Source organism: Montipora capricornis, chromosome 14 (genome assembly GCF_036669925.1).
Source record: "Montipora capricornis isolate CH-2021 chromosome 14, ASM3666992v2, whole genome shotgun sequence".
Classification (NCBI taxonomy): domain Eukaryota; kingdom Metazoa; phylum Cnidaria; class Anthozoa; order Scleractinia; family Acroporidae; genus Montipora; species Montipora capricornis.
The window spans coordinates 38,639,586-38,654,585 of NC_090896.1; the positions used below are offsets into that span (position 1 = coordinate 38,639,586).

The following is a 15,000-nucleotide window of genomic DNA, read 5'->3' on the forward strand; positions in this document are numbered from 1 at the left end:
AATTAAAACTGGACTGTGAAAAATTAAAACTGGACTGTGAAATTAAAACTAGAATGTGAAAAATTAAAACTGGGCTGTGACCCTCCTGGGCCATCGTAATAGTCATCAAGTAACTGTGAAAAAAAAGTGGATTCATTGAAAATGCAACCCGTGGGTTTTTGGGAGAAAGTCGAGAAGGTTTAGTCCATGACCCTCTGAAATCTACTCCAGATTGGCTAATTGAAGTTAAGCTCATTGTGGTCAAAGCTGATCACATAAGGAAGGGAGTTTGCAAATTGGTGGAAGGTGATATTTTCATTAATGGAAATCACCAGTACTATTTCCATGTACATCAGCAGAAGATGTTTTGCTGCTCTAAGACATGGACTGGCTTCGCAGTGAAAGGTGGCACTGAAATGTACTAAGAAAGAGTGTGTTTTAAAAAATCTTTCTGGAGTGACCAGTTGCCAAAACTAGAGAGTTTTTTTGACAACATTGTACTACCCTGAGCTAGCATATCCAAGAGTCAAGTATGTGCTGTCTCCCTGTTATCGTAGAGAAGCATAAAGTAAAGTCTTGGAACAAAGTACTTCAAAAACACATTTACTGGATTGGCCTATTTATTGTAAGAGCAATATTATGGACTACATGCTGTCAATAGTAAAAAAAGAGGCTATCGTAAGTCAATTTCATTGAAAATGACTCATACTGTTTAGTAAGGCAAGCATGACAATGTCATGTAATCTGGCCTATAGGGAATTTATAACCAATATTATTGGTTCAGTCAATGAAAACACGTAACTTTGTTATCATTTCAACTAGAACAAGTAATTTTTTAACTTGTGATTTTCTGAAGTACGAAATTTGGAAAACGAATACAACTTTATACCTTAATACTTTCCAGGTAGAGAGAAAAAATCATACACTTAACCGAAAAAATGTCCATTGATTTAAGTCTTAAAACTTTATCAGCAGTTACATTGAATAAAGTGACCAACAGTGCTTGCATCTGACTTCGTTTATTTCAAATCGTTTCTTGAATATTCTTACTACTTGTCCATTAACAGTAACGATGGCAAATAGCAGCGTTTATTTTTCCACTTGTGTGGCAAATATCCCTATAATGACACAAGCTTTTATATTCCGAAGTGCACATGTACCTTAATAATGTGTAAATACTCTTCAAAAGGACAAAAACATTGTTTCGACTAGAAATTGCGGAAAATTTCAAAGATGCTCTATAAAAGGGGTAATAACGGTAACGTTCCCCATAACATGGAGACTAATTCAAAACTCCTATACCGAAAGGATTCATGAAAATTGCCACGTACACTGTAACATTGAGATGAATTCAAATATTCTTGCCCAAAAAGGTTCATGGAAATTTCCATGCACCATGTAATATTGAGACTAATTCAAAAATTCTTTACCAAAAGAATATATGGAAATTTCCATGTACCCTGTAACGTTGAGATTGATTCAAAAACTCTTGTCCAAAAGGGTACATGGAAATTTCTTTGTAAGACATGTAGCCAGTACTATTGAGACTAATGCAAAAATTCTATACCAAAAGGGTAAATGGAAATTTCCAAGTACGCTGTAACATTGACACTAATCCAAAAATTCTTGACCAAAAGGGTACATGGAAATTTCAATGTACCCTGTATCAGTGAGATTGATTCAAAAACTCTTGTCCAAAAGGGTACATGGAAATTTCCACCTACCCTGTAACACTGAGACTAATTCAAAAATTCTTGTCCAAAAGGGTCCATGGAAATTTCCATGTGCCATGTAACATTGGGACTAATTCAAAAATTATTGACCAAAAGAGTACATGGAAATTTCAATGTACCTTGTAACATTGAGGCTATTTAAAAAAATTTATACCGAAAGGGTACATGGAATTTTCCATGTACCCTGTAACATTGAGATTAATTCAAAAATTCTTGTCCAAAAGGGTAAATGGAAATTTCCATGTACCTTGTAGCATTGAGACTAATTGAAAAATTCTTGTCCAAAAAGGTCCATGGAAATTTCCATGTACCCTCCAACATTGAGACCAATTCAAATGTTTTTACCAAAGTGGTAACGGTAATATGAGACTTGTTTACAGAAAGGGTTCATGGAAATTTCAATGTACGCTAAAACAGCAATACGACAATTATTATTAAATTAAATGATGTAACAATTACATTCCTTATTGCCATGTAAGACAATATTTTGAGCACAGTCTGTTCCCTCCTCAACACTGTCATATTGTGCTTTACATTTGTGGGCAAGAGTTGTAATTTCCTTCTTGAGTGCATTAACAGGCCTTTGTTTGTCATACATGTAAATGCTCAGTACTTACTATAAATTCAAGAGACTGAAACTGAAATATATGCAAGATAAGAAAATAAGCATGTTTATTGTCAGAGACCTAGCTCACTTTGATGACATATTAACTCTTACAGCTGATACATGTATATTCACAGTTCCTATAATTTGTTCAAGAACGAAACTACTGAGTTCTTTATAGAGAAAAAAGTGCGTCCTGTTATTTTATACCGGTTTATAGCATGCAGCATTTATAAAAACCACTGAGGCAGGAAGGAATTTAATTTTTTGATACGGCCAAGACTTGTTTCAGTTATTAATGAATTGGACATTAAATAACTTTTGACAAAATAATTATTAGCTTAATTGATAAACATGTACTTTTCACACGCTATGGAAGAAAATGTCAAAATTACGATATAAAATCAAAGAAATGAAATGTATGTAAAACAATACAAAATGTACAATGCACATGTATACCTTGAACCTGCAAAGGAAACGAAAGGAAAGAAAGTTTATTTAAGTGTCTAGTCGATTTAGCGCTGGAGCACTACTTGGGACACTGTAAGGTGAAATTAACATTGAAAGCAAATCAAGTCAAAAGTTGGTTTTTGAGGAGAGGGGAAACCAGAGTACCCGGAGAAAACCTCTCGATGCAGAGTAGAGAGCCAACAAACTGAATCCACATATGACGCCGAGTCGAGGAATCGAACCCGGGCCACATTGGCGGGAGACGAGTGCTCTCACCACTGCGCCATCCCTGCACCCCAAAGTTTCCTAACTTTAACAGAATCCCTCTTGGTGGCACAAAAATGTCCTCCCTCTTTTTGCAACAAACCAATTTGTGGCACTTCTCAAAGGGGTGCCAACAAAAATAATGGATGTCTTTTCCACCACGTTCGTCAATCCAGCACCAGCTGTTGACAATTCAAGCAATAGAGGACTTTTTCTCTGTTTGCATAGCCTCAATTTAACACAAGGGGGAGTTCGGAGAATTTGAGACCGTAAGTTATGCAAACCCGAGCAGCAAACATGCTTTTGCTTTTATAAAATATTTCTCAAAAATAATTCGACAAGTGAAGGAAATTGCTGCTTTTTTTACTTCTTGAATGAAAAAAGGAAGTCATATATTGTTGTATATCTGAAGCTAATAGCTGCTTCTTTTGTAGTAACAAATGTTTTATGCTACAGAGTTCATAATACACTGGATTTCAGGCCCCGAGGCTTTTTTGGAATGAACTATATGTGGGCACAAGATTGAAGTGCAGCAAGCAGGGTTCTCCAGAAGCTCCAGCAATTGGCAAAAATTTCGACCTAGGCGCAATGGCTACTAGGCTAGGGCTGCAATGATACATTTTCTCACGATACGATACATATCTCAATACATGATTACATAAATAATTATGTACAATGGGAAGACAATTTGTAACGGACAGCGTGTTTTGTTCTTGGGCGCACAAGACCACAGGCGCCCCAAGCGCAGTGTAAGAATGGCGGACAAAAGTATTAGGCTTTGTATGAGTATCCCGTTAAAAATCTTAAGAAGATATGGTTATAAAAAAAATCTCAGTTCAAAAGCCTAACCTTATTGCCATCGTGGATAGCTTCCTTCCTGTGTGGTTATTTTCCAAATCCGACGCGATTTGAGCCATTTCTCAATTTCGTGGTTGTCAACGGTTATAATAAATTAAAGTCCCGATGCTGGAGACTAATTTATCAAGTGCCACCAGTATGAGTTATGGATAAAACATTTCTAGGGTCACAATTTCACATCAGAATCTATTGACAAAGATTGAACTTTCATCTCAACCCACCATCAACGGAACAGCAGTCCTGCGAGCAACGTCAGGTGGTGAATATTCTTGGTTTGCAGGTGACGTCACAAAAAAATAAAATACAAAACTAAAGATCCTTTGAGTTTTTATCTCGATCATCTACAAAAGGTTTTAAAAATATATCTGTTTGCAGGTTTTCAGCTCGGTACGGTGCTTTGTCTCGAAAATAGTGCAGTTTGAATTTCAGTTTTTCACAGTGCGTGACATGTTGACAGCTTTCGAAAAACATGCCAGTTGCATAGAAAACATCGATTTCCCTCGTGTTTTTGTGGCCTAAACCGCCAATATACTAGGAGACGTGTGTATACGAATGTTGGCTAGCTCATTATACAGCAGAGAAGTGTTAAAGATAGCCAAACTAAATTCCAGATGTTTCTACAGGTTTCCGGCCGCCATGTCGGTGTACTTCAGCAGTACACCAACATGGCGCCTCCATACTAATCTCTACAAATTTGAGAAATATGTTTTGCCGAATAACCCAAGTACGGAATATCGCACAGCTCTGAGACTTGGAACCCGTTGTTTATTTATTCCTCTTCTATTACATTTCCCTTTCTTGGCTCAGTTTCTTAAATGGTAAGCGCTTTATGTTTTCACTTGCGTGACGTGCAACCCAAGAATTGCAACAAAACAGCGTGCGAAGGCGGCGCTTTAACACCATAGTCGCCAAGGCTTCGACCGTTGATAACAAACTGACCCTTACCGGGGTGGCGGACCGTGGTTTGTCAACCGTAGAAATTCTCTATTCCCCTGGATCTACTGGCATGACTGCATTGACTCACTCGTCCAATCACAGTCACGCCTCCTTCGTGTTGACAAAGTTCAAACGCATTCGCGAAGCCGGAAAGCATTGAAAGGTGCGAGAATGAAAGCCGTAGTAACAAACTTTTGCACATTCATGCCACTTTTATTACTTAATAGGATTTTGTACGCAGTAAGATGTTCGCGATCGTAACTGTATTTATCAAGCCTTCAAGGAATCAACATTAATTATGGTAATAAAATTTGTTCCCGCACTTTATCAAGCGCATTTTTTTTTTTTTCCCTGGGTCTCCCGACGCGAGTGTTTTCTCTCAGATTCTAATAATTAAAAAATTTCACTGGCTTCAGTAAGTCCAGCCACAAAATATTCGTGGCACAATATCCTACGCGAACAAAGTTTACTTACGTGTCAATATATATTCCTTGAAGGCTTGAGTCAATGCAGTCGCGACGTGATCAGAACGCAAGAGACTATCTAGTCAGAAGCACTCTCACTAACCCGACTACAGCTGATAAGGTACTTTCCCTGTGGCCGGTTTTGCTGCAACACCTGCCTCCACACCAATCCCTCCACATTTATCGATACTCCAGGTGAACGGATCACTTTTACATCGAAACACACCTGTGTCATCCAATGGCACGGGTATCACAAGATATCGGATCGGATCGGATATCGGAGAAACTGGTAGACGCCTGGGTGACAGATTTAGGGAACATATACCAGACTCCGATCTTCCTGTTGGACGCCATTTTGCTTCCACGGGGCACACTACTCAGGACATGCTGGTCTCTGTAATCCGTTCGGGTTTCCGGGATGCCACAGACAGACGTAGTTTTGAGGCCAGGATGATTTTCAGACACCGCACCCTACAGCCTGGAGGTCTCAATGTGGACTTCGGTTTCATATAAAGTCAGCGCGCGCTGTAAACGTTGCGTTTTTTGTTTTTTGTGCGTTACGTTGCACGCGCATTTTTCAGTTGCTTTCAAACCACTGACGAAAAGGGAGTACCCTCTTGGGCGCAAATTTGAACCTCATTTAATATTCATGTACTTGCCAGAGATGTTCTTCACTCTGTTGTCGAGGAAAGCCCGGTGTTCTTTAAATGGTAACAATCTTTGTAGCAATTCACTTTTAGTCCTGGAGGCCTTAAGTTTAAGACTACTACACTATTATTTTTATCTCTTAGCTTTTTTCACACTTTTTTTGTATTCAATTTTAATTTTTTTTCGCAGTCCTTTTCGTATATATTTCCATCCGCGGGCTAACTTTTATTCAAGATGTATTACAGGGTTATCGTAACTTTTTTGTGTTGAGCGATTCAAGGCAAGGATCCTTTATATTGTAACCTGCATTGCGATAAATGTAAGTCCAGAAAACCAGACGATAATGAGCTAACTTAGTTAAGAGTTTAGAAAATAGTAAACGGTTCAGCGTGTAATAACGAGTTAGTTGCAAGCGGGAGGTAGCTAACCATGAAAGAAGCGTAAGAGTCGAACGAGGCGATAGCCGCCAGTTGAGAGCTTACCAAACCTCCCAAGTACACAAGTATAACTCCCAAGTGTAACTCGATGGTACACAGTCAGCCGTATTGAAAACATCCTATGACAGTTTGGGACATACTTTCTCTTCTTAATTAATTTGAATACCCTTCGCTCACTAACATGTCGAGCTGGCTTTCACTTAAGCATGTAAATCGCATTACCAGTGGGTCGGGAAAAATACCCACTAACAAGTTAAAATCTTTCTTTTTTCTTATAAAGCTGCGAAAAAATTGCAGCACAAGTTTCAAGTTTTTGGCGATAGGATGGTCGGTCATTATTTTATGCTGAGGAAAACGGCGCTTTTTCACCGGCGCATGTGTCCGTGTTCTCGTCATAAATATTCACCAATGGTCAAGTAATAAATGGGTAACTTATCAATCAAAACAACAGGCCTAGCTCAATTGCTTAGTACGCGGTTTTCGGAGCAAAAGGTCCCAGTTCAATCCACAGTGACTTCAACGTCTGTTTCCACTTTTTCGATTTTCTGATCCGTGTAGCTATAGCTTTTAGTATCCGTAAAACGGAGCACTGGCAGAGGGTGGTAAAAGGAGAACCTACAGCTTCCATGGATGCCAGCTTCGTAACTAAAGGACCTACCGACGTTAGCTAAAAAAAAGTGACTTTACCTTTATCTTTACATAGTGAGCCTACTTCTGTTGTGCTATAATTTTCCTTTCTATTGGGCAGTTTTATGCCTTTGATATCTGGTCGAACCAACATTGTAGTTGACGTGCGAAGGGTTGGTTTTAAAGAAAGTATGCAAGTACTTGTAAATATGTAAAGCCACAAAATTTAGATGAATATACTGACAAAATATTAGTAAAAATCGGGCGTGAAAATGGACTTACAGAATTTATAGAGCGTAAAGAGATCAAGTTTCAATCTAGGCAAATACTTTGAATTCCTTTTTAGACATGTGGAAAAGTGATGCAGCGATTGTCGCCAAAGACATGAAAACCCTGTTCGTGTTCTCAATTTTTGTTGTCATTTGTCAAATTATCAACAAAACGGAGACTCAGCAGTGCCCTACAGTTGGATCTGAGGAGTCCATCTTGGGATGGATGTTGCAAGGACACATCTATCAAACAATGATGGCCAGTATTGGACTTCATTGCCTTTCGGCCTGCCTCAAAGATGATCGTTGCCAAAGCTTTAACTTCGTGATTTCTCTCCATATGTGCGAGTTCAGTGATCGCACCAAGGAAGCCAGACCTGAGGATTTTGTTCCAGATGCAGACAGATATTATTTCAGAAAATACACAAACAGAGGTAAGTGAAATTTAACAAGGCTTGTTGTATGCAAAAAACGGCCAAAACAAAGATAAAGAAATAATACTAGTTTCTGAATTTCAGCCCCGCTGGGCTCCATCTCTGAACTAGCATCCGAGTCCTGCAAGGAAATTAAGATGAGTGAAGGAAGATCACCCAACGGCAAATACTGGATGTCTTCAGTAAAACCAGGGATTCCAGTACTTGCATTTTGCGATATGAAAACCGAAGGTAAGAATAACTTCAATCTACTTTCATCCTTTTCTCCGTCTCCTCCTTCATCTCCATCTTTATCCCCAGGTAATAACATTCATCTACAATGATATTTGTCTTCATCTCCATCTCGAACACCGTTTTGATTCTCATCCACATTTTCGTATTAATCCTATTTCCATAGTTTATTTCGGATTCTCCTTTACTGGCTTTCTTCACTTTCATCTGCGTCTATAACCTTTGTCTTTATTTGACTATATTTCCATCTTCATCCTCTTCATCTTTTTAACTTAATTCCTTGTTCTTTGTTTAACCTCCATTGTTTACTCCTTCTCCTGTAATTCAGTGAATGCATTTTTTTCTTTTCTTTCCCCTCTTCAGTTTTATTTCTCCACCTCTTTCTTTTCGCTTTTATTATCTTGATGGACTTAAAGCAAAACTCAGGGAGCGGATCCAGAGATCGATCGCATGTTAATTGCGCTTAAATTTGTACTTTTTTTGGGTTTTATGAGGATCAGAATTATTTTTGGTTTATCTGTCATGCAGTTCCAAACTTTTCTAGAATTATCTAACAATCTGTAATTTTCCAGAAATTTCTTTGATGTGACTCAGCAGTTTCCACAAAAAGCACACCTTGTAATAGACTATAAATAGAAACAGAACATTCCAGATGCTTAGAGTAAAAGTATAAAAGCAGGCTTGTCAATAACAGAACAAACTCTTTGCCCGAGGGCTTACCCTCGTGGCCGGCTGTGATTGATGGATACGATAACTGTGATACAGCTATAATCAACTGCGATAACTATGGCGAAGCTATAACCTTTGACCTTACTATATCCGGAGAGAAGAAAGAGACAATAGCCAAAACAGGAAGAAGATAAAGAGTTCAGAGTTTATTATGAAGTCCTTCGTGAGAGTTTGTGTACACAGAAAGTCCAGTGAGTGGAAAGAATCCAGTGAATCAAGAAGGTCAAGAATTGTTGTCTACAGTCCGTGGAACTTGGAGTTCGAAGTTAATCAAGATGAATACCTGAATGGTCATGAAAGACAGTAAACCCGCTTTGCTTTACGAACTGCTTAACTTAATCTTTAACCTATAATTGTAACAGTCTATAACTAATTAAATAATAGTGAAAAAGGGTATATGTCACACTTTTCGTGCGTGCCTTATATCGTAAGGGGAGTTATTTCCATTCATGCCTTGTGTGCGGACATCTCTTAGTTATTCCTGCACGTAACATCGGATAGAAGTTGCCTGGCAAAGTGCCAAAAGACAATTGTGAGTCTAAAAATGTGAGTCTAAAGCACCTACCTCCTCCATAACACCGGTCGAATGCGCATGCTCTGTCCATTGAGCTACTAGAACTCCTAACAAGCTGTGTCGTTTATCTTGGTCCTGAATGGACAATGTGTCCGGCTTGGTCGCACTGCGACAGGGTTTATATCGGTGAAACAAGGGGAACTATTGGATCCCGAATAAAAGAACATATCAGAATGGTGAAACAGACGGTGTATTCACATTTAATCAATCATAACAAACCATCCATGCAAGATATCTCTTGGGAAATCCTCCAGAGGAACATCGACGACATCCGCACGCGTAAAATCATTGAAGCGCTAGAAATCCGCAAACATGAAAACGTCATGAATGGTTGCATTGGACGAACTCTAAATTTAGATTAACACCATCAAATTAATGAGCCTTGACATTTCACTGTTATACTAGGTATTTTTTACATAAACCAATCTTGTATTCATAATCTCTAAACGGCGAAACGTTTGAAGTATTAAACCAATTACAAACATATATGCCTCAAGAAGTTTATTCCTTACTACATTATCTATCGAGGCATGGCTTCACCCTTATTGTCCTGTTGGCTCGAGAGACCCTCTTAAATTGTATGTAAATTGTCTTCTTCTCTCTCCTTCGTTCTCGTTGATCCAGCGTCATCTATGGACATGGGCTCGGGATGACCACGTAATAATTTCCATTCGCTATCTAGATTGGCCATGTAGCCAGCATGTAGCCAGCATGCTCTGATAGTGTAGTGGTGATCACACCCAACCGGTAATCAGGGGGACGTGGGTTCAAATCCCGCTCATTTCCAATGAAAACTGTCATCCAGGGGTTGTCCGTCCTTGGTCCATTCAAAAACTTTATTGATTAACTACATTTCGCCTAGGCTTGGACCGTGAATCATGGATCCTCCTGTGCGCAGAGATGCGCTGTTGGCTCGAGAGACCCACTTAACTTGTATATAAATTGACTTCTCTCTCGTCCGCCTGTGAATCATCGTTCTCGTTGATCTAGCGTAATCTAGTTGGGGAAAAACATGGGCCCGGAATGACCAGGCAATAATTCCCATTCGCTATCTAGATTGGCCATGTAGCCAGCATGGTTGCTCTTATAGTGTAGTGGTGATCACACCCAACTGGTAATCAGGGGGACATGGGTTCAAATCCCGCTCAGAACATAACATGTGTTTCATTTCCAATGAAAACTGTCATTCAGGGGTTGTGTTTAAAACAAATGGCCTAAAGATCACAGTCGATGCCAACAAAAAATCGTCCACTTCGACCTTACAGATGGAAGCTACAAACCATACATGAAGCCCAACAACAAACTATCGTACGTCCACCGGCAAAGCAACCACCGCCCAACATTACTGAAAAACATTCCACTCAACATCAACAAAAGACTAACTAACAGTTCATCCAGCAAAGACGTATTTGGCGAATCAATTGCCCCATAGACCTTATTCATGAATGGCGGTAACATTTATAATTCTTTTGTCCAAGTGCAAATTAGCCTACCAACCCTCATTTTAGAGCAAGAATTCTTTTCGATTCACTGTATGGTATCGAGGCTTGGTAGGCTAATTTGCACTTGGACAAAAGAATTATAAATTGCCCGCCATTTATGAATGAGGTCTATACCAACACGCACTCAACGAAAGTGGATATGATCACAAACTGACTTACAATTCAGAGCCCGCTCCGAAAAACTATCCTTGGTAGAAAGTTCCCACATATCGTCGAAAAATGTTTCCAGAACAACCATCCGCTCTACAAGATTTTCAACAGACACATTCAAGCTAAGCTACTCATGTATGCCAAACATAAAATCCAGCATATCGTCACACAGCAAACACGTTCTTTCAGATGCAAATACACCAGCACCGCAACCTGACACCTGCAATTGTAAAAAAAGGCCTGATTGCCCACTCGAGGGAAAATGCCTTCAAACTAACGTAATCTATCAAGCCACAGTCACCACCGAGGCAACAACTGAAACGTACGTTGGACTAGCAACAAACTTCAAGGAACGCTACAGGAATCACAAAACATCCTTTCGACCTTCAAACAGAAGAAATGAGACAGAACTTTCCAAACATGTTTGGAACTTATGCACTAGTCAATTGAAACCCCCACCCCTTAGGTCCCGGGGAAGGATGGAGGATTATAGCGGTATAGAAGCGCTTTTGAACAATAGTCTGTCCCCTGGGGGTGGTGCATTTGACTGATTTTGACTTTGGGCCCCGTCCCCACGTAAGGCAAGAGTAGAACTGGGAGCAAGCACTGGCATTAGAGTTTCTTAAGATGGCGGAAAGCGTGAGAAAGGTAAGTCTCCGACGCGGGCTCATGGAATAATTGTGAAATAAAACTGTACTACACGCCTGAATACAAGTTTTAAGTTTAGGGTTAGGTTTAGGCGTTTTAGGGAGCCTGGGCCGTAATGGAGTAAAGACGTGTTTCATGGCCGTCCGCTAAAACAACTACATTTCGTACCCTTTCATGGCTGAAACTATACAAAAATTATTAGAAAAGAAAAGATTTTTATCTTCTTCTTCTTCGGAAACTTCACCTCCCATCCGAAAGTCGAAGAACTGCAAGAAACCAAGAGGTTCTAATTTTACTTTCGACACGGCTTCAAACCACGAGGAAGGTACCAATTCCGTAACAACACTGCAAACCTTGATGCAAAACTGGAAGTGATCTTATTTAAGCTAGAGAAATTAGATGCGATTGAAACGTCTGTTAAAGGCCTGCAAGACACACTCGCTCGAATGGACGACCGAATTCGCGCCCTGGAAAGTGTCCAAGCGACGTCAAACCAAGACATAAACGACCTCAAGGACAGTTTAAGTTTCACAGAGGACCAACAAAGGAAAACTACCGAAGGCTTTGACACATATAAGGAGCGGATCAACCTTAAGGATAGCAATATCAAAGAAATGGAAAATAAAAATCTCTACCTAGAAGCATATTCCAGGCGTGAGAACATTAAATTCGAGAACATCCAAGAAGAAACCGGACATGGCGCTCACCAAGAAGACACCGAAGATGTGCTTCGTACCTTCCTCGAAACACATCTCGGTTACAAAAACGCCAGATCGGTCGAGATGCAGCGTGTACACCGCCTAAAGGTAAAGAAATCCAACGCTAGCAATGATACAAAACCAAAACTCATCATAGCTAGATTTTTACGTTACAAGGATTGTGAACGCATTTTTTTCTCTGCGCCACCGACTGAAAGGCACCGAATTCCGAATGTGCCAAGACTTGCCATACGGCATTGTAGAGAGAAGAAGAAAACAAATGGACACTTTCAAACTAGCAAAGAGGAACAAAATCCCAGCCGCATTCAGTAAGTCCCAGCCTGATAAGCTTTATATTAGAGGGAAATTTTGGCCCGTTGGTAAACCACTTGATTTAGCGTTGTGTTAATTTAGCTGTTCATACACTAATCCGTTCTCGCGGACGGACAAATGCAATCAACTGACAATCAATCCAACTAAAATTGCTGTTCCCAGACCGAAACGCAACTAGTGCGTTTTCAAGATCATTACAGAGGTCTTGTTTAAATTGTCGTATGTTTTTTAGCATTTCAGTCCTGGTGTATTTGAGTGTTGTAGTGTTTCTAGCTACATGCAGTGTCTGTTTATTTCCATTAAATTTCACTATTCTCAATTATGCTATAAACTCCAACAAATGCAAATTTCACCAGTCCAAAAGGAGAAAAGGAAGCCGTCAAAACTGTATCTCACCCCAAGTTGCCTTAATCACGCATATCTTAAGTCAATTTACTCACACCATCAATGGCTACATAAATTCTTAAATATCTGGGGAAAACTACTGTAAACTACTATAAATGTCACTTCGTTTCGTCCTTTTCTTTCCACTCTCGTTCACTGTAACTCTTTCCTTTAAGCCAGCCTTAGTCTTGTTCGTAGCTGTTAATTTTATTTACGTTTTAAAACATGTCATAAAGATAATTGTTACCATTCTGTAAATAGTGTAATGCAAGTAGTGCAGTATTGTTCCGTAAGTACCATTAGTTTGTGTTAATTGTGGTAGAAATGTTATTAAAAAAAAAAAGAAAAAAAAAAGTTTTAAGTTTAACAAGGCGATTTTAAAGGGACCTTTATCGCTTGTATGGGCTTTTTAAGGGTAACGAATCTCAATTTTCAACCCTTAAATAAGGTCAGGGTTTGAGAACCTTGGCCGCACCAGCCTATCCGAAATTGTCGGGTATACCCGAGGGGGGTAAGAGTTGCTTTAATCCACGTGTATCATGTTTTAACTTCGTCATCCACTGCAAATGATATTCAATGTGAATTCCTGGTTTCCTTTAAATTTCACTTGAGCTAGGCAAATTTAGTATGTGTGATACGCAGCGTAATTTTTATTTCACTTTGAACGTTGCAGACAGTTTTGCCCTTATTTAATAGCCGAACAAAAAATGTGTGTTAAGTTAGCATTGTACCAGTAACTAAATTGCAAACTTCACAAACCCAAAGTAGAATATTTGAAATTTCTGTTCAAATCCCCCTCAGGGCAAATTTTCTTCCAAAACATTTATTCACTTAAAAGTACGATTATTTGGGATGTGCGTTGTCAGGGTTTCTCTCCTACACACACACTCTCTCTCTCTCTCTGTATATATATATATATATATATATATATATATATAACGTTTAGAAGAAAGACAACTTCACAGCGTAGCGACTTCAAGTTTCATGTTTGGACAATCATCAGGCTACAGATCTTACATTTGCATTCTAACTCATTTAAAGACCATTCTAATACTCTAGGGGAGCGTGCTATTTTAAGTTCGACAAAAGGTATTTGTTCTTGTGTCTGCATTTAGAAATTAACTCGTTTCTTTTGTTCAGTGGCACGCTCCCCTAGAGCATTAGAATGGTCTTTAAATGAGTTAGAATGCAAATGTAAGATCTGTAGCCTGATGATTGTCCAAACATGAAACTTGAAGTCGCTACGCTGTGAAGTTGTCTTTCTTCTAAACGTTATATTCGCTCTACTTCACGTATCGAGCACTCTGCAGCTAACTGGAACCCCCTACTTGCGCTATATATATATATATATATATATATATAACGTTTAGAAGAAAGACAACTTCACAGCGTAGCGACTTCAAGTTTCATGTTTGGACAATCATCAGGCTACAGATCTTACATTTGCATTCTAACTCATTTAAAGACCATTCTAATACTCTAGGGGAGCGTGCTATTTTAAGTTCGACAAAAGGTATTTGTTCTTGTGTCTGCATTTAGAAATTAACTCGTTTCTTTTGTTCAGTAGGTGGCGCGTATCTGCTTTTATTATGTACAACTTTTCTGTAAGGCACAGGTCGCATCTCTTTGATCCACATTTGTATGGTGAGGCGAAAGACTCTATTGCCCAGCGTAGCGTGTAATTGATGTTATTGTCCTTTAGACTCCAGATATGCCTCGATAACTCCGTCTCACTGCAGTACTTTTTATGCCTGAAGGATTTAGTGTGATTGTTGTATCGGGTTTTAAATTCTCCCTCTGACGCTCCGTAGTAGATCTTGGTGTTGATATCGCTTGTCACTTCGGCTCTATAGACTATAGACGATGATAGGCATTTGCCGTCTAAGGGGCATGATTGCTTGTTTCTGCAATTGCATAGCCGCGCTTCGTTAGGTGTTTTCGTGGCGTTTAATACTTTTGCATTGTGTTGCCTGATAATGCCTGTCATGTTGGTTGTGCAGCAGTAGCTAAGCTTGATTGTGTTCGTGTTTAGAATTTTGTGAAGCTTG

At 39.3% G+C, this 15,000-nt stretch overlaps 1 protein-coding gene and 1 pseudogene across 2 annotated transcripts in view; both read left to right on the forward strand.

Moving 5' to 3' along the window:
- Positions 1-15,000, forward strand: part of LOC138032754 (uncharacterized) — a 119,369-nt gene that overhangs the window by 8,796 nt on the left and 95,573 nt on the right. For both annotated transcript variants that reach the window (XM_068880472.1, XM_068880473.1), the window contains exons 2-3: positions 7,347-7,703; positions 7,788-7,934. In XM_068880472.1, coding sequence (XP_068736573.1) covers positions 7,349-7,703; positions 7,788-7,934 — 502 coding nt within the window. In that variant the 5' untranslated portion in view covers positions 7,347-7,348. The remainder of the gene's footprint in view (positions 1-7,346; positions 7,704-7,787; positions 7,935-15,000) is intronic.
- Positions 11,984-12,644, forward strand: LOC138033371 (uncharacterized; annotated as a pseudogene).